The 20,981-nt window shown below is 44.0% G+C and overlaps 1 protein-coding gene across 3 annotated transcripts in view; it reads left to right on the forward strand.

Annotated features, from left to right (window-relative positions):
- LOC6620202 (teneurin-a) overlaps positions 1–20,981 on the forward strand; it is a 195,902-nt gene that overhangs the window by 165,980 nt on the left and 8,941 nt on the right. For all 3 annotated transcript variants that reach the window (XM_032726421.1, XM_032726423.1, XM_032726422.1), the window contains 5 exons: positions 7,875–7,994; positions 11,757–11,924; positions 12,211–12,403; positions 12,984–14,368; positions 16,781–17,325. In XM_032726421.1, coding sequence (XP_032582312.1) covers positions 7,875–7,994; positions 11,757–11,924; positions 12,211–12,403; positions 12,984–14,368; positions 16,781–17,325 — 2,411 coding nt within the window. The remainder of the gene's footprint in view (positions 1–7,874; positions 7,995–11,756; positions 11,925–12,210; positions 12,404–12,983; positions 14,369–16,780; positions 17,326–20,981) is intronic.

The raw sequence follows: 20,981 nt of genomic DNA on the forward strand, positions 1-20,981 counted from the left end.
TAATAACCATATTCAGAAGTGAATTATTCTGGATTGTAGTACATGGCTATGATTCTTTCTAAGTAGAGTTACAATATTCTCGATATTTTGATTCGAAATCAGTATGACCGGATTAAGCGTACGATGGTAACGCTTTTCAGTTAATTTCGCAGAACTTTTCTGTCAACCGATTCCTTTGTAAATATTCTGAACTCGTATACAACATATATATTCGCATAAGCCATATATGTATACATCGCTTGATCGCTGCCAACTTTATGCCAAAGTCCATATATCCAAGAGTCCCCCACTTTCATGCCGTTTTTTCTCTCGCGCGATTTCTGTTCATTTTTTCCTCCTCTTTCTTTTTTTTGGCATCCAGTGAAAAAGGGAAAATGTTGGAAAAAAGCGACGAGAAATTCGCGGAATTTTCGCTGCAGTCGCACAAAAAATGTGGAGAAAAAAGCAAATATGTCGACGGGGCCAAAAGGGAAACATTGGGGATAGTAGTTTGCCATAGTTATGGTCTGCGGTCGACGGCTTCTACAATCCGTGGCCGTGGTCCGTATCCATATCGGTGTATCCATATCGCATATCCTATATCCCATGTCCTGCCGCCAGCCTGTGTGTGTGTGTGTGCACTCAATATAATTTAATATTTTTCGATAGCAACAACGACGGCAGCTGAAAGTAATTACTTTTATGTGAGATTAGATATATTTATGTGTTTGTTGGTGGGCAAGCGGCCAGTATAAAGCCAGTTGCAGTTGCAGTCTACGCTCCGCGCTCGCTAATTCGACATCAGCACAACATTTTTAATGGCCTGCGGCGGAGTGGCAGTGGAGCCCCAACGTAAAACGCCTGGAAAACCAAGCCAACCCCCCGCCAAATGACGCCCATCGTCGGTCGGTCATAAGTTTCCATTGAGTGGGTGGGTGGGTTGTGGATGGCTTGGTGGGCTTACATTTTTGTTATTGTTATTCTTTTGACGGTCGTCGTGCGGCGCATTTAAGTGAAGTGCAAACTGCAGAGCTACAAAACTGGATTTCGTGCCACTCCGGCTGAAAAATGGGCGGTTGTTGTACGGACAGACCACTGTAATGGCTTCATATAACTATAAAATGTATAAGCCGTGTGCCATTGTGGCGGCGACATGAGAAATGAGTGGGCGGTGGGTTGTGCCTCATGGCTGGTGGCTGGTGGTTGCATGCGGCCATTGCGGCAAAAGTTGATGAAAACTGTTTTGATTGCGGTATAAAATGAAGGCGATCCACCCAGTGCAATCCGCCCACCAAGATCCCGAATGATTAGAGCGGAAATGGAATGAATACATATTTAGGCATCGAAAGGAGTTGCAGGCGATTCTTGGAAATATTTTATTTTAGCCACAATAGCGTTCTACAGAGGGAGAAATCTATTCCACTGGTTTGCGGAATTTAGCGACTTTAGAAACCTCAACTTTCATCAATTTATGCATATTGTAGTGAGCAATAAATTCATTTAATCCTTGCGCACATTTTGTTGAGTGCAAAAGCCCCTAAGTGAACGTTTTTCTTAACCCTTTCTTTTTTAGCCTTTTTCTGGCAGCGTTTTTTCGAATGGGAAAAACATTCGATCCATTGCCATTGCATTGCCTTTAAAGCCAGGTGGCAAAAGGTGCCAAGTGTAATCTTCTTAGGGACAAAAGTGTCATGCAATCCACTGCTCCGCCTGTCCTCGGTTTTTCCCAGCCCCTTGGTTTACCCCTTACCACCGCCTCCTTCGATTCACCCGGTGACCAGGGAATTTCCCAGTGAAATGCTGCCAAATGAAATTTGTTTTGTGTGCATCAAATTGAACAGCCAAAATGTGGAAAGCGTAGATATGCTTTTCCGGCATCCATGCATGTGTGTGTGTGTGTGTGTGCGAGTGCGCCTGTGTTGATGAGCTGGCAGCGTTAGCCGCCAGGTGGCGCCAGCTAATCTGTAATGAAAAACTGAACGGAATGGAAGGAAAAACCCCGAAAATAAATGGAAATGTTGGAGCCAATGAATGGCATTTTATGCAGGCGTGTTTTCCCAAGCACCCACCACCACCCGGTCACCACCCCCTAATTTTGCCAGAGTTGCTTACTTAAAGCGACGACACATGGCATGGCATTTACATATCGTCTCTATCTTGGACTTATGCCAGTTTTCCCCTTAGTTTTCCCAAACGCCAATCCCCTCCTCCCTCCCCTCTGCCCGCGTTTCCCCGCTGTTTGTGTGCAGCTTTTATGCAAATTTACAAAGTGCAAATTACACGCTACTAAAGGTTTTCTTTGCTCTCCTATCGGACGGTGTCTGTGTGTTGGTAAATGGCAAACTTAAAAATGCTATTCAAACTTTTTCTATACACGCCTCTGCCTGTGTGTGTGTGTTGTATGTTGTATGTTGTGTCCCTATTTCAGCTCAACTCTCCACTCCACACACACCTTTTTACACACTCCTTGCAATTTGCCGTAGAATCGCCCTGCAGTTGCTATTTATTTATAATGTGCTTTCATCTTCGCCTGCTGAACGATGGCAGAAATGTAAGGGTAATCAGTTTCGGTTTCAATTAAAGCAAGGAAATTCGTTTGATATCAATAACGCAAGACCATTTGTGATGAAGTGTAACTAAACATATGTTTGTTAATATTTATAATATTTTAAATTGTTACACAAATCAAAACAGTTCAATAGTTTACGATTAGAAAACAATGCATTACTAAAAACTTTTGTTTTTAAGAAAAGATGCTATTGTAATGAGTCCTTTGTCGTGGGTTTTCCGCCTAAACTACTTCTCATTTTAACCCTTTTAGCCTGCCTGCTCGCCACTTTCTTCGCTTTTCGCTTTCGTCCTTTTCAGTGCGATCTTTCTTGCTGTAATGAAAAAGATGCAAGATGCAAACAGAAGCGAGCAAAAGAAATGGCGAAAGTGCAGGAAACATTTCATCAGGCAGCCAAACACACACAGGCACACAAACGCCTCCTTAACCCCTCGGTGGCCATGGAAATGGTCTCATCTCTGGCATCTCGCTACATAAAGCACATTTATCGTGGTTACAAAAGCGTAAAAGAAAAGTGTGGCCCAGGGTTTTCGCCTGAAAAATGTTTCAAAAACTGTTTCAGGCTAAATGAACATAAAGCGGGGCCACCACCTCCAGCACCACCGACTGTGCCACCGATGGCATGAGCCGAACCACCACCACCACCTCCTTGAATAACCAACCCACCATCCACCCACCAAGCAAACCCAACCGAACCGAATCGCCTGCAGTCCTGGCTTTGTTTTTCTTGCCAGCTTCCTCTAAAGCTGCATCCTCGTGGGCGTCATGAAAATAAAGCCAAATTAAAATTATATCCTGTTTCTCTCGGTGTGTGTGTGTGTGGAGTGCAAATGTCCTTTTGTATGCACAAAAGTCAACTAAGTCGTGCTCAATTTTTATGATGGCAAGACGACGCTGCCGTCGCCACTTTGTGTGCCGTGGTAAGCCAAGTTAGCAAAATGTGGCGAAGGGTAGGGGGTGTGGCGGTGGTGCAAATGAATGGCAGCCTGCCGCTTTATGAATGGCCACAAAAAAATAAAAAAAAACGCAACCAGCCACCCATTCTGAAACTCTTGCTGTCTGGCAGAGTTTTCCCGCTGCACTCCACACTCCGCCTTTCGCAGAAAGGCACAAAAAATGGCAAAAAGAAAAGAAATTAAATGCACTTCCTTTATGCGCGGGCTTCTCATATTTTCCAGCCCGGCTCTTCCCCTCCGGCTTTTCACCATTTTCCACCCCCTCGCGTCCACACAATGCGCTAATAATGGAAGTGCACTTTTGACACAAAAGGTGCAGTGGCGACAATGCTGGCTCCTGGTTTTTGGTCCTTTCTAGCTTTCTAGGCTACCCACACCCACACCCATAACCCCCTCGCCATTGTTGCCTTCTATTGCTCATTCGCTGCAAGGGCGATTAGTCGGTGGGTGGTGGGCGACAGAAAATGGTTGGGGAAATGGGGTAAAATTGGGTAAAGGCGGCGCAAAGGGCGCGCATCTTTTGAGATTAGAACATTTTTGTGGCATTGCTTTCACTTCATCGGACGAGATTGCTTCTCCTCTATGTATACACACACATATATATCCCGATCTCTATCAGTCTGGCTTATTCATTTCCTTTCGCTGGCTAAATGCCTTTATTGCCTCATAATTTTGAGTGGCTTGTACTGATAATGATGATTATGCTTAGCTGATTGAAAAGATTGAAAAAGGAGGCGGGTTCAAGAACATGTCAACAAACTTGCTGAGTAACTCATTGGCTTACAGAGCTTTCAAAATGTGTGGTACTCATGTTTAAAGTGTTTACTATAAATAGCTTATAGTTTTCTATAAGCTATCTTATATATAGTGTTTGAGCCATGCTTAATAATTAACATTCTGAAATTCGCATCCGAATTTTTAAATTTCCAAATTAAGAGTAAACTACTAGACATGGAATCACTGAAGCTCTGCTCACAAAACAAATTCCTAGTGCAAAGTGTTGCGTATACGTAATGTGAGTCCTTGAGGCGACGACTAAGGCGTTTCTCCACAAGCCCTTCCGCTTTCGTCCACTAAGTGCAGCATTTCCATTTCGATGGTAACAAAATCAAAGTGAAAACTGTTCTCATAACCAAATCAAACCGAATTGAATTGAATGGCAGCAAGACGAGACGCAAGGAAAGCGGGGCAGAGCAAACAAAACGAAATGTGCTGAAGACATTCAAGTGTCGGTGGCGTATGAGTGATTTACCTGGCCAGCAGACGAAGGAGCAGGCCAAAAAGGTTCCTTCTTCGCTACAGCAGTGCAAATAAATCAAATAAATAATAAATGAAACGAAACGAATCAAATGCGGAATAAAAATCAATGACACTCACCACTTCAATGACTCGTGATACACCTATATACGTATATATATATATTATAAATGTATAATATATAGACATATATATACCTACTCAACGAACAAACACATGTGGCATAAAAAATGTACTTATACCCATGCAATTTGCTTTTCGGCTTGATTTCAAATAAAATGTTGCTTCATTGCATCGAATTGAGGCAGAAAAATGAAATTGTGGGTAAAATACCGTTGCTAAAACGCCCACTTCTGTGGGCGAAATAGGCGTGGCACACACACACAAGCATGCTCGAAAAAAAAGAGCTAGTTGGGCATGACTTTTGAGCACGGAACCTCGGACTTTGGTCAATTGCAATTAGAAGTCAGTGAAGAAGTGCGCTGCTCTCCAAGAATTCCAATGGGCCTTCGCCTCAGCGACCCCCCTTCGCCCACTCCCTGGCGACCTTTGGCCCACCCACTGGTGGGAACTCCTCTTACTCTCACGCCCCCAGCCTTCCTCCGCTCTCTTTTCCTTCCTAATAAAAATGCAACTGGGCACATAAAACTCTGACCCAAATACTGTACATTATGTGTTTATGTCTGTTAGAAGTAAAAAGCAGAGTGGTGAAACGGGGGGTTTTGCGGAAAAAGATGAGAGGGCGGCGGAACAACAGTAAAAAGGGGGGCTGGTTGTGGGGGGAATGGGGGCTGAGAAATTGCAACACTTGAAAACTTGAAAATGTTTTCGAGAACTTGCGCTGCTGGCACAAAAGTTAAAAGAGGCCAACTGCAGTCCTCGGACTCTGGAAATGGAGTTGCATAAGGGGGGTATGGGAGGCTGCACCTGATGACGGGGGGACAGGACGCCTCCTGGGAAGCCCCTCGAAAACCCCCAACTCTGCAGCAGTAATTAGTGCAAACAATTGCGCTCGTTTCCGATATCCTTGGTAACTTTGCCCCAAAAAAAAAAGAAGTAAAAGGAAACCCCCATTCGGCGCACGCCCCTGCCTTTTAAGCCTCACTGCGGCATTTTGTTTCAAGGGGCGTCTGCTGGCTGCTCTGAAGAACCAGCTCAGAAGAATTTGTATATGCATATACATACATATATATGTATATAGACAGAAGGGACCGCTGCTGTATTCCATTTATTGAAAATATAAAGCATATTTTGTGCGCTCTTTTGTCATAATAAATTGGCAAACTTGAAATCGGATATCGGTGCACGACCCCGTCTCCTCGAAGAAAGTGACAAAGAAAGCAGGTTGCCGTAGTTTCTTCTTATTAAATGGAAATGTAAATGGAAATGAAAATGAAAATGATTTTGGGCCGCGCAGCTGCGTCCCTCATCAATAGATATGGAGAAAGGGGGGCGACTCGTGGAGGGTTAAACACTGCCAGAGGACACTGCAAGGGCAACTGACTGGTTTGCATTTCGACCCGTGAAGTATCGCATTTCGCAGCCGAACGCCAATCGATTTTCGTTATCGGGTCAAATGTTTTCTTGATTTCCTACAGCTTTGGGCCCTTTTGTGTTGTTGGTTTGACTTTCGTTGTTTTTTAAGTTGATCGTTTTGGCCTGGTTAGCCGTTAGTCGCATTTATCGAATATCGTTGAAAGTCGCAGAAAATGCGTTATATATCGAAATGAATTTTAAAATAGTTTTTTCTCTAATACTACTTATTGTCAGTTATTGCATGTATTTTGTTAAATACGTTTGGTGGTGCCAAAGTCGGTGGGGAAAGTTATCGATAGTATGTAATCTGTGGTTAAGCAAATTAACTGCGACTTATAAAGGCACATAATTTCTAATGATTTTACAGTTTCTTACAAATTAAAGGGTATGTTTCCAACGCTCTTATATATACTTCACTTGTTTTCGCAACAATGTTTATTAATTTTAATTCCTTTTCACGCTTGACTCTCCAAAGGAAACTGAGGCCGAATGCCTTCGATAACATTCACCCACCGATCGATAGACCATCAACCGTTGCACTCTCCCATTCCCTTCATTTGGTCGCAGCTTCCATTTAATACCGAAACCAACTTGAAATTCTGATGAACTCACTGAGAAATGTTGAAGGATTCGATATATATTGGCATTCCAAAGTCGGGTCTAGAATATACCCCTCATCCGCCATTCCGCCTCACATTTTCCCCATCCAAGCTGCGTGCCAAATGCCATTTGCACTTGCACCCCGGGAAAAGTAGGAAAATGGGGGAAATCCATCTCCTCCTCTTCCCTCGCTCTCTTTTTTCCGTAGCTCATTGTTGGACATTTATTCGATTCATTCCACACTCAAAGATACACATTCACACCCAGTTCCAATAATTGAATTACCCAAAGCCAGGCAAACACTTTGAGATTGTCCCGCAAAGAATTTCCCAGAACACAGAAACACACGCTCACAAAAGATATAGACACACTGCAGTTGCAGATATATATATATATACAAATATACAAAAGATACAGATACAGATACAAAGTAGAAAACGCATTCCTGGTGACAAAACTCTTAGAAACTCATCCCATTCTCATTCTCCGTCTCGCTCGCTCGCTCTTTCCGTCTCTCTCTCTCTATCTTTATACATACAATTCTAGTTGAAATACAAATACTTATACATATGCATACGAAACATAGCTATATTACATATATATTATATATATATACATTTATATAAATATTTTCTCAAATTATTGCATAACTTTTTTCGGTTTGTCCTTAGAGCCAAGTGCTGAGAAAACAATCGAGTCGCTTTTCAGTTTTCCCATACCATCAATACAGACAATTTCTCAATGTTTTCTTCACCTTTTCAAAACGTATGATTTCAACCACAAAACTAAATTAGAAACAAACGGAAAAGAAAAGAAAAGAAAGAAAAAGATTAAACAAAAGCAAAAACTCGAACGCAAATTTGCCAAGTAACTAACATATATATTTTTGTCTTTTGCAATAATCCCAATTACCAAATCAAAAAACCCAACCCCATCGAAATTCGACGTGGATTCCTTTCGATTGGATAACCAAATAGCCGTGTATCCGTAATGCGTGGACAGGTGATCACTCCCCAAGGACTCGGAATTGTTGGCATTCGGGTATCCGTGGATCGCGATTCCCGATTTGGATTCACACTAACTCGTCAAGGAGGCTGGTGAGTAGTAACCCTTATATTTCTTATTATCTTAAAAGTGCGATTTTGAGAGGTAACAAAATATTATGAACTTGAAGGTACATTAAATTCACTAAAGATAAGATTAGTGGTCCCCTCCTCCGATGCTCCACTGTACTTTTTTGCGGCAAATGCAAATTACTTACGTATGGTTGGGTAGCTTTTTTCGTTGATTAAATTCTGCTGATGGAATCCGCCATCCGCCGATGGCCAGAAGCACAGTTGCGCAGTCCAAAATAAAGGCCAACAAAATATAAAAAAATAAAATAAAAATGTGAGAACATAGAAGGTGAAGATGCGCCGGCGAGGCCAAGTTATCATATTTTTAATTAAATCTCTCGCTTTGATGTGCGGCCAACTTCTTGGAGGCTCTCCATCCTCCATCCTCCATGCTCTGTCCTCTGTCGCCAAGTTCTCGAGCTTACACAAGTGGTTAGCATAATTAGAGCAGACAGGCCACAATTGGCCAAAAGCCGCAGGAGTGGTTGCATGGTTCAGTTTCTTGTCATTCTTTCAAGGGGAAATGGGATGGACATTAGTTTCAATTATTTGACATTTCATTCGAATTGCTTTTTAAGCACAAATGCTCGGAGAACTTTTGCTCTAATTGAGCCCATCAAAGATGCAAGGACAGAACCGAAATCTGAATCAAAATCAGAATCAGAATCAAAATCAGAATATTTTCTCAACTGTGAACGGATGGCAAAATTCGGTGAGGAGCTGAGTGGAGCAAAAGTGCCGGCAATCCAATATATCTAATATAAATATTTTTGCTGTTGTTTTTCTTTTTTGTAAAAAGGATTTCCGTTTGCTGCCATCAGCAACATTGTTTGCTGTCCTTGTTGTTTTGCCATTTTCTTTTACTCCATGTGTTTGTGTTGGCCAATTTAAATAAACATTTCGCACCCGACTCTGCCTGATTTTATTATGGCCAAGCGTAGAAATACAAACAGAATCTGTGCAGCAGACAGACAAAACTCCGACTGTCTGATGATTATTTGTGTTTACTTTCCACACACACACACTCACACACACAGGCACACACATACTCACGCTTTGTTTATTTCAATCTCGCACACACTCGCACATTAGCCTAGACAAATATGCAGGTGTATAGCATAGCATATCTTTCTCGGCCATGTGCTGAGCTCCGAAAATAAAAAGGAAACGAGACTTTGGCCCACACAGTTGGGCCTGTGTGTGTGTGTGTTGGCCATAATTTCTCATTAGGCCAATGGCCAAGTAAGCGATATGTTGCATGTTGATGCCAAATGTCGCAAGTGCAACTACTTACTGGGCCACAAAAAAGGAGGTCCTGCCTGGTGCGGCATAAATACCTCAGCTCTTATTTATCCATTTTTTTTATGACAATATGTGTCGTTGTTTATTTTTCGGTCCTTTAAGGGGTCTTTAAAAATGTCCTTGTTATTTTTATATCCCTGCTGCTCGCCTTATTCTCTTATTCTCGCTCTTTGCCTCGCAATAATTCCTGTTTATGTTCGCCTTATTTTTGCCTTTTTTTATACACTGCCAGCCAGGGAATTAGTAACGCCTTTGCACAACTGCTATTGATTTGTTTGTTAGGCCACATGTTGCAAAATTGGCTTGAAAACTGCAGTTACAGTACAGTAACTAATCTGCAAACAATATTGATCGGAATTTTCTGTGCTCTTTCGTATTCAGAAACGCTCTTGAAACTCTTTTTCTCTGTGTAGCTAAATAGGAGTTATTTTCCTGAATTCATTTTGGTTTATGGCATGCTGCCTTTTGCAGCTGAAACTGCTGAAAATGCTGTAGCTACTGCTGTTGCTAATGCTGCTGGTGCTGCTGCTGTTGCTGTGCATTTTATGCGGCCCAATAAGCAACAGTGTGTTGTTAGCAGGTCGCCGCCCCCTCATTTTCCGCCCAGCCACTGGCTGGCTTTCCCGGGATTTTGCACACATATGTGTATCCTCTTACTTTTGGCCTCAGATTGTTGTAGCTGGCTGGTGCTTCTTGGGTCTGTTGCAGGATTTTATGGTTTTGTATTTATAATGTTTATTTCAATTCTATGCTTTTATTAGCTACCCCCCCGAATTTGCCGTTTTCCTTTCGCACCGACTTTGCTCTTTTCTCTGTTGCTCTTTTGGCTGCCGCCATTTGTTGTCCTGCTTAATTTTTTTTTCATTTTTTTTATTTTTTATTATGTTTTATTTTTTGCGCTGTAGTTGTTGCTCTGGCTGGCTGACATGCATTGTTGGTTGTTGTTGTCATAGTAATAAAGGTAATAAAAGTCATTATATTGTGCTGCAGGGGATTATTCTTGGCATTTTTTATTGCATAAGTATTATTAGAGTTGGCCCAGCGAAACGTATGTCCTTATGTGTGCTTGTGTGTGTGTATGTGTGTGTGGGTATATGTTTTTGGGTTGTTGCCTCCGCTAAATGCTACACCACCCACAAAAGCAGCCACAAAACCACCCACTAAACCAACCACCGCACCACTGGTCACTCCTCGCATTTCTCCGGATTTTCGCTCTGCTCGTGCTCATAAAATCCAATTCAATTACAAATGAATAAATGCAATGCCACGACGGACTTTGGCCTTCACACAGCTGCGGACAATATAATAGGTCCAGGAACTACTAGTGGACACAAAAGAACAGATTCTGTTGGCTTTGAATTTGGCTTGATACCAACGAGTAAAAATCCATAAAAAATTGGAAAATTTAAAATAATACTGCGTAGCATTTGAACTTTTAGCCCGATTACATCGGATTGCGTATGCACATGTGTGTCACTACTTTATGCAGGCCATAAAAGCAGCCAAAAACAACAGCAACGGCTAACAGCTGCAGTGGCAAAAACAGTTAAATTAAACTAGCAAAAATTGTAACCAATTTCACAAAATGCCCTTATATATTTGTCGCTTTTTTCCGCTATTTTTTGTAACCATTTTATTTTTAATGAAATGCATGTCCTTGTTTATGGGCATGTTTATGGGCAGCTTTGGTCGCCTGGTTTACGAGGCAATTCAATTGAATGTTTTGTCATTTGATTCGGCGGAAAATGCGTCTGGGGCATTGAAACATTTTCCAGATGCAGGCTATCTCACTCGCTAGCTGCTATCCCTGTCGCACGCGCAAAACACAATTAAAAATAGCATTAATTAAATATTTCAAAAGTAAAAGTTTTTGCCATTTCTTGAGTTTCCAACGCGACTTGGCTTTGTAAAGCAACCCCCCACCACCCATTCCGTGCTTTTCCGAACTCATGCTCCTGGATTTTCTCGCCCCACACACCCCCACCCCCAAGTTTCGTTTTCCTCCAGTTGTTGTTCTGTCCCTTTGTTTTCCAACATCTTCGTCCTCTTGGCAGAAGTTTGTGCAACTTTCCCGTAGCTGCAATGCGAATTTTCTCGTGTAATAATGGCGGCGGCTCGCAATCGCCATCATTATATTTAATGCGGCTAACGCATGATAAGGGAAGGGAAGTGGATGGTAAGGGGGGTGCATGGATGGATCTTAACTTGTGCTCTATACCTTCTGCAGCATCCAAAGTTTTTCAATTTCCCACAAACAATTGAGGTATTATCTGGGGCTCCACCTTGGCATTAGGTTGCGGGGTGGGAATCTCTCGCGCAATTCCCTTCGCTTCAAGTTCATTAAAATATTAATTTGCATGTTTGCCAGCAACTTTTGCACTAATTTCGTATTCCATTTCATATTTCTCATACCAACCACTCACTCACTTACTCCACTTGCAGGTTCGATGTGCTGGTGAATGGAGGCGGGGCGGTGACCTTGCAATTCCAGCGCTCCCCCTTCCGACCTCTGACCCGCACCGTCTTTGTGCCCTGGAACCGGATCGTGGTCCTGCCGCCCGTGCAAATGCAGCTCAGCGACGACGACGAGACGACCAGCAGGAATATCAAGTAAGTTTTCCATCTTTTCATACCTGAACACCTGAAATTATCCTGCAGCTTGTCTGCAATTCAAATAGTCTTAATCGCATCACCTGAAACACAAAACCCTTTAATCTGGGGACTCGACGGAAAGTCTCCAATCCATTGTTTTCATTTCAGAAAATATATCTAATCACAACATCATAATAATATAATGGTTCTAATCATTGTTTCTTAGCTATAGTAACTCTCGGAAACATGCGTTATAAATGTTTTGTATAAATATCCCTACTAATACCTATGCTTCTACTTCCAGAGTGGCTCCACTGAATCCAGCCCTGACGTTCCTCAACTCGATCCACTACCACACGGCGGACGAGGCCAACGATGCCAGCAAGGTGTGCATGGATCACGACCACGAGAAGCTGCGTCCCCAGCTGATCAGCACCTGGATGCCCAACGGAGTGGGCGCCATGCCCGGCAAAAGGGTCATCTTTGCCGAGACTCAGGTGGGTGGACAACCAGGTCGGGGGAGTGGCGGGAGTGCCCCTCATTTACCATTTACTATAGCATGGCCCGTCCCTAATGCCATTCCTAATTAGCAGTCCGGGCAGCAGATGCTGGACGCAGCGCAGTTTTAATTAATTTAAAGTTTGCCTTAATGACATTATAACTTTGCATCTGCCCGCTGAAAAGGGGGGGAGGTGGAGACTGGTGTTGGTGGCAGTGGCAGGGGCAGTGGCAGTGGTGTTGGGTGCGTTTGGGTGAAAGGGCCAGTGAGGTGGACATTAATTCTGGTCGGATTCGCAATGCGTTTAATTGCACCACTCGAACCTGTCCAGCTGCGGTCACCAGCAGACACTTGGTTTGCCTCCACCGATGTCTGCTTGCCATTACCTTTCCGAAGGCGCTATTTCCCAACTTAGGTCCGAGGGTAATTTCTCCAGGTCTAGGTAAACTTTTCCCGCAGTTAACTGTCACCTGAGGCCGATGATAAAAGTGACTAGGGTCTTGGAAACAAGAAAACAAGCCAATAATTTTGCTTAAACCACTGTTAGCTAACCAAGTGCTTCTGCTCTCCATCCACAGATCGTCCAAGAATCCATCCAGATTCCGGGCTCGGACCTCCATCTGACCTATCAGTCCTCGCAGGCCAGTGGCTATCTGAGCATAGTGCGCATGCGCCTAACCGGCGAAACGATTCCGCCCACTCTGACCCACGTGCATGTGGGTGTGGAGATCGAGGGAGCCCTACATGTGAAGACCTACGAGGCAGATCCCAGTTTGGTGCATACCTTCGCGTGGAACAAGCGCAATGTCTATCGACAAAAGGTGTACGGAGTGACTGTGGCCCGCATTTCTGTGGGCTATCAGCACAGCACCTGCCAATCGCCCGTTTGGATTGCCCAGACGGCCAAGCTGCAGGGCTACGATGTGGATATATCCGATATCGGCGGCTGGGGACTGGACATACACCACCACTACAACTTCCACGAGGGCATACTGCAGAAGGGCGACGGCAGTACGCTGCACATGAAGGAGTATCCGAGAACCGTCAAGGTGGTCATGGGCACCGGACTGCAGCGACCACTCACCTGCCCGGATTACTGCAATGGTGTGGCCAAGGATGCCAAGCTGCTGACGCCCATCGCCCTGGCCACCGGACCCGACGGCAGTCTCTATGTGGGCGACTTCAATCTGGTGCGTCGCATCACGCCCGACGGCAAGGTGTACACCATTCTGCAGTTGAGCGCCACCCAGGTGTCGTATCAGTATTACCTGGCTGTTTCGCCAGCCGATGGCCATCTGTACATATCGGATCCGGAGAGGCATCAGATCCTGAGACTCGTGCGACTGGAGAAGGTCAAGGATCCCAGTATCAACAGTGATCCCGTGGTAGGCAGTGGCCAGCGTTGCATTCCTGGTGACGAGGGCAACTGCGGCGATGGAGGACCGGCCCTATTGGCTCGACTCTCGCATCCCAAGGGCCTAGCAATCGCAGCCGATCGCACCATGTACATTGCTGATGGCACCAATATCCGCGCCGTGGATCCTAAGGGCGTCATTCACACTCTGATCGGACACCATGGCCATCACAATCACTGGAGTCCGGCTCCCTGCAGCGGCACCCTGATGGCCAATCAGGCGCAATTGCAATGGCCCACCGGCCTGGCCCTTAGTCCTCTGGACGGATCCCTGCACTTCATCGACGATCGACTGGTCCTGCGACTCACCTCGGACATGAAGATCCGCGTTGTGGCCGGCACACCGCTGCACTGCAGCAATGGGGGACAGGATGGCCGGGTGAACAAGACGGGAGCGGACAATGTCCTGGGCACCGTTCTTGCCATGGCCTTCTCGCCCTTCGGCAATCTCTATATTGCGGACAGCGATTCGAGGAGGGTCAATTCCATTCGCGTGGTGGACACGGCCGGCAATATGCGATACTTTGCCGGAAAACAAGAGGGCACGGGGTAAGTAGATACTTAAAACTGTTTAGAAGCCATTCCATAGATCGTTAGTTCCATAGATAAAGTTGCATTTAAGGTAAAATACGTATAATTTGTATGAGTACTAAATAATATTTTGGTCACTCGATTAGGTTCGCTGCCATATTTTGCTTATTTAAAATATTACGCCACATCCATTTAACAGCAATGGGAAACATTAATTATTTTCCATTAGTTTTATCCAAAATCTAAAATATGAATATTGTTCCAAAGTTGAATAACCAATAATTCATGCAGTTTGAGTGCGCTTAGCTGGAAAATTATAATTCAAAGGGTTCCCAATTCGCTGTCATTGGGGGCTGCTTATTTGCACTTTGCCGAGTTATCAAAGTGCACTAAAAATAAATGATTCCCAATATTTAGCTGTGCTCCCTTGGGTAGTTTTGTGTACGAGTATGTGTGGGTATGGCATATGTAGTTGGAATACCCGACTATTGCATTCTTAGTTGTTTTATGCCCTCAAATATTGACTGGCTACTGGGTCAACATTACAGGGAATTTGGTCAGCAGGCCGCTGGCCAAAAATCGAATGGAACGAACGAATGAAATGGGTGTGGATGTGGATGGTGTAAAGGGCATGCAGGAAAATGGGTTGGCTGGGTGGGTAGATTGACTCCACTCGGACTTGTTTATGCGCATACTTGACCCAATTAAGTGAGCTCCGGGCTATTTGCATATTGCCGAGCGATATCAGCCAATTTTTCAAAATGTCTACCAAACGACACTCGGGACAAAACGCACACAGGACGAAAGAGCGAGAGAGATAGAGAGAGAGAGGAGATGGAGTGAGAGCAAGAGCGGGACGGGGAAAGGATACTCGACCGTAGAGTGGGGCATAAATAATAAAAATTCAGCAAGAGCAGCACAAAATTGCCAATGCACCAAAACGGCCATAAATGTCAGGCCAACTAGGCAATACCCCCTAGTGTACCATATCCCCATCTCTCTCTGGCTTCCATTCTATTCCATATAAATGCAATAGTACCGGTATGCAAAAATATCCATCTCTTTTCAGCTCTTTCTGCTCTTTTAGCCATCCACAGTCATGTTAACTTTATTTGACTTTATTAACCCATTTTGAAGGCATCGAAAACGGTGACCAAAAATTAATTGGAATTCTCACATTGGGGAATTTCATTGTCTGATTTTTCATTGCCCCAGTACACAACATATACGTATGTGTGACTGTGTGTATGCATACATGTGTTTCTATAAATGTGTTCGTGTACCAGAGGCACTAAAGCCATTTGCATTTTGTGCATTGATTAAAGCGGGGCAGAAAACGGAAACGGAAACAGCAGTCAATAAACTTAAATTCCTGACGCCAACGGAATAATTTTATGCCACGTTGCCAAGCGCAAAAACGTAGTGCTACATAGTGTTGTAAAATGGTTCTTTAGTGTTGGTCAGTTTAATTTCAGCATAAAGTACAAAGAAAGAGGAATACAACTTTTTATAGCTGGGGTAAAAAAGAAACAGTTCTTCGTATAACATATTTCTTCGTATAAAATTGCTTAAATTCACGACAAAGTAATTGTAAATAAACTTTTTAAGAAGTTTTTGAGATAATCTTACATTTAACCTAATCTAAATCTAAAATACCTACCAAATCCATAGTAAGGATATATTGCTCAACTTTATTCGCTCTGAATTTTGTGGGGTCATGCGAATGGCGTCAGGTGTCAGGGGGTTAAAGCGTAGATACGGGCGGCGGACGATTGAAGTGGGCGTGGCCGGCAGACGTGGCAAAGTAATTAGCGGCCGTCGCGCCACAGACAGAAACTATAAATCAACTTTTCACTCGTTTTTTCTCTTCTTCCCCCGGCGTCTTTTGTGTGGAGCTATATCTTTCGAGAGGTGGCCAAAGAGGGTTAAGCGCCCGAGGGGCAGCTCGCGGGGCTGTTAAGGGCTAAGGGCAGTGGGTTAGATGGATGGGGGCGGTCTGTGTCCGTGTCTGTTGCGTGGGCGTGGCTGCGATAAGCGGCACCCGGAGTTCGCTTTACTTTAGACTGTTTATCGAACAAACAATGTCATCATAAATATGCGTCCCGAGCAGCCAGAAAAGAAGGGGAAATCCTGCAGGAAGACCCGAAGAAAGGGTGCGGCCAGAGATAGGAAAAATAAGGATGACAGCAATGGGTTGATGGCTCTCAACCCTTCGTACAATATGAACCACATCTGCTGCAGAAGCACACTAGAAGTTGGCCAGGAACAGCCTATACAGTCGCTTTATCTTGGAAGTAGAATAGAATTAATTAATAGACTTTAAATGCAACTTATATTTATGCTCGCTTAGTGTATTTTCAATTATATATCATAGCATCATATATCATATAACACGCATTTCCCTCAATTTTCCACCTTTTCCCCCACCAGATCTCAGACGTGCGACTGTGCGATTGGAAGCGGCAGCAATGGCAGCGCTGCCAACTCAGGAGTGGGCGGGGCCAGCGGCGGCGCCTACTCGACGACCGTCAATCCAACGCGTCCGAATGGCGGCACAACGCCCACCACCCCGTCGGGCGGAAACGGAAGCGGAAATGGCAACGGTTCGTCGGCGACCTCGGCCGGTGGCTCAGTGGGAGGCTCAAACGGCAGCGGTGGTGGTGCAAACGGAGGTGCCTGCATCTGTGCGGGCGGCATCGCCCTGTCCACTGGTTCCGGATCGAGCGCCGGCAGCAACGGCGGCGGCACCCTGGCCAGCATCGTCGGCAGCGGCGGTCTAATGTCCACCGGACCCACCACCACCACCACGGTGCTCCTGGGCGCCAAGACCACGGCGGCGGGCATAGGAGCGGCCACCTTGAACGACGACGGAACGCTCAGCAATGCGGAGACGCTGCTGTCTTCCAATGCCCGATTCCAGGCCATATCCGCCATTGCGGTGGCGCAAGATGGAGTCATCAATGTGGCCGATCAAGGTAAGTGCCTTCTATAATTTATAACAATTATTTGGCTTACCTGGTATAATTATCAATATTTTTATTGAGCAACACAATACGAATCCAAAACAAATTAGAAAACATTGTTCAGTTTTTAGTAAGATCTTTAGAACATTGGTACTGCAGTCAAGGCATAAAGTAAACAGGCATTTCAGTTCAAAGTTCACATTACTTGCGATGCATTTTTAGCCGTTTTTCGGGGGATTTTTAAGGGTTCCCCTCAAAACTTATTGCTTTTCCAGTATCCTGACAGAGGGGCCCAACAACTGTCATCTGATACAGCAAATTTGTCATCTTCCTTGGTTGTGTTTTCCCACATGTGTGTGGGCTTATGTGTGTGCGGGTGTGTGTGTGAGTGTGTGGGCCCGGCAATTTACTTTTGTATTGCATACTCCCACACACACACACACACGCGCCAACACAAACACAACAGCATGGAAAATGGAACATTTCCTTTGGCAAATTTTCTTCAACTCGCACTTCTTCTTATTTCTGCTTTTCTTTCGCCATGTTATTGTGTTAACAAGCGGCAAAGGGAACAAAAATAGAAAATGTTAACTGCTGCTGGGATGGTAGAGTATCGTATAAAAAAGAAGGAAACAAACGGAAAAATACGGGAAAACCGGAAGTTGAATTTCGACATATTGCAAAACACAACCACAGCAAATACAATAATAATAATGACAGCAACAACAGCAACAACAGCAGCAACAGCCACGGAAATGGAAACAAAACTTGAACAATGAACAAGCTGCGTAGGAACAAGCAATTGTTGTTGTAATTGGCCATTATGCCCAAAGGGGGTTGGGGAGCCGTGGAAAAGTGGGCGGGGCCAAGGAGGGCAGGCCAAAGAGGAAAGAGCGAAACCAATTTCCGTTACCATTCGAACGACGACAAATTAGGACCCACTCTCACACGCACACACACTCGCATTCTCTCAGGTAACTGAACAAAAACCCAAAACAAAATGGCCGCCAATAAATTTTGGGGAAACGGAAGAGCCAAGAAAAATGGGGGAAAAGACGCACAGGGGAAAATTGTATATTTTGAAATATTCAATATCCTAATAATTTAAAAAAAAATGAATACACAAATTATATTGAATTGAATTTATATGCAATATAAAATGGCCTTAAATTACATTTTTAAAGCATATAAAGGCAGTTGAAAACATGAACCCTAATCGCTTTTTCTCAGTGTACAACTAGAGAGTCCTCTGCAGAAGCTAAAGCTCAAAAAAGCACGGAAGGTATAAATTTGAGTGCATTAGCAGAGCGTAATTTGATAAGACCAAAAACGTAATTAATAAATTTCCACAAAAGCAATGGGATGGGGTGCCTCGGATGTGGATGACTCCCCTAACGATGGACAAAAGGGTGGATTTTTGGGTGGCGTCGTTTCCTTTTTTGGATTTCCTTCCTGGCTGGATGGATCATCATCAACTCGGCAACTCGGCGCGGAAATTAATGAAAAGGCTGGGCGAGTGTTGTAGCCGAAGCCGTGGAAAGCAAATCAATGGCTATAATTAATCAAGTTTTAGTCTGCATTGGTGGTGGTGTGGGCTGTGTGCACACGTGTGAGTGATTGCTGTGTGAGTGTGAAAAGCGAAAAAGTGAAAATCAATCTTATTACCTACGCGGCATTGAATTGGCAAAACTTTTGGCCCCTTCCAAACAAAAAACGCGCCGCCCCTACACAGCATTAATCAGGAATACATACATACAGACACACACACGCACGCATTTATATATATTACATATAAATGTAGAAATATGCGTCGGTGTGTGGGTGGTTTCGCATCCGTGGCGGCAGACAAGACACATACAAATGTAGCTGCCGGCCAAAGAAAAACGTAAATAAGCTTCATTAGCAGCTCGCAAGCTTAAGTGGCCTTTTTCCCCGGCGAGCATGTGAAAAATTATTGCATTAATTGCCTGCCACGGAAAAAAAATGAAGGAAAAGCGAGCTAAAAATAAAGAAATATCGATGGAATCGAAGAGTGACAGCAGCAATGAGTAGAAAAACTTAGCCAGTTAAAGATATCGGTTTGTTCTACTTCTAACTTTGTCAAAATGAGTAGCACAGCGAAAAACCCGACTGCTCATCATGGCTAACAACTACAGCCACTTTCTAAACGATTTAGAAACATTAAAATTTTGGACATTTTTCCAAAAATTTTAAAAAATTTCGTTTTTAAAATTTGAATGCCAGTCGATTGTAAATAAAGTTACGAGCTCAACGAGGTATGACAATCATATATTGGATCAATTTTTCAATAGTTTTGCCCAAAAAATCCGACTTTTGTGATCAAAATTTGAACCATATTATAATTATGGCAATATTAGGAAAAGGTCTGTGCAGAAACATCCTCGTATCGACATCGGCAAATCGGGAACACCATGGAGCTCTCCATTTAACATCCTCAATCCCCGTCGATATCAATTTCGCCAGCGATTTGGACATATGCCAGCTGGCCATGGCGACTGTTTAACGCTCAGGACAATTGCAGGACACCCCAGGATCTGAGTGTGTGTGTGTGTGTAAAACAAACCCACTAAGGATGGTTTAAAGACCTAGCAGATTGTGGGGCCGGTGGAGCAACAAACATTTGGCGACACAATGGCAACAACCCTTTGCACTGGGCACAAACAAGTTGTTCAGTTTATGGGGTCATTACCATTACATTACAATTCACCCACGCACACACACACACGTATGTATTTAGCGAGGGGAGGCGGTGGGTGGTAACCTCCAGCTGAGCGTCACACATTTATTGCATTGAAATTCGCTCAATCGCTGGCCTGGCGCTTTGCCAATTCGAATGCCAATGCCCCAGCTTCAGTTGGGAAAACGAGACGACTACACTGTGAAAAAACCGCCTTGAATGGAAATAAGTCAAGAATTTGACGATCAATACTTAATTAGATAAATACATAGTTTAACACTGTTCAACAATTAGAAGACAAACATTTTGTTTCCGATTAAAATCAATCAAATTGAAGCAGTGAAAATGCGATGCACATTTCGTAATATTTTGTACTGTACAACACGCCGAACCCGAAACCGAAAAGCTCCTCTAAAATGAGACCATAATGGCTTACGCTCCAACTACACGAGGTCACAGATGGGGGTGGATGCGGATTTTGTGTGGAGTTGTGGGCGGTGGTGGTGGTGGTCTGGGTCATGTGTCTTTGGCTGGAAAGGATCCTGCCTCGCTGCCGCTGTGCTTTTGTGTCCTCGGATTCGGATTCGGATTCGGGTTCGGGTAAATGAACTGTAACGCAATCAAATCAAATCAACACTGCCCGAACCGCAATAAGAAGAAGCCAGAAGCCACAATGTATTTAATATTTTTATTGTGATATGTGCAAATAGCAACACACTGGCACATAATTCGCAATCAGCGGTGAATTGTTGCATGCAATAATTGCGTGAAACGGAGGTTTATGGTGGGGTGGATTTTGAAAAGGTCCTTGCTGCGCAATGATTTTGGAGCTGTGGAGAGTGTGTGGTTAACGCGGCAGTTGCGTATAAAGCGTAAATATACTATTTTATATAGTCGTTCCAATGATTGTGGCACTCGTTTGCTTTAAAAATCAACATTTTAAGCAGCTTGAATGACCAAGTTTTGTGGC

The sequence above is a fragment of the Drosophila sechellia genome, chromosome X, assembly GCF_004382195.2.
Source record: "Drosophila sechellia strain sech25 chromosome X, ASM438219v1, whole genome shotgun sequence".
In the NCBI taxonomy this organism is placed as follows: Eukaryota; Metazoa; Arthropoda; class Insecta; order Diptera; family Drosophilidae; genus Drosophila; species Drosophila sechellia.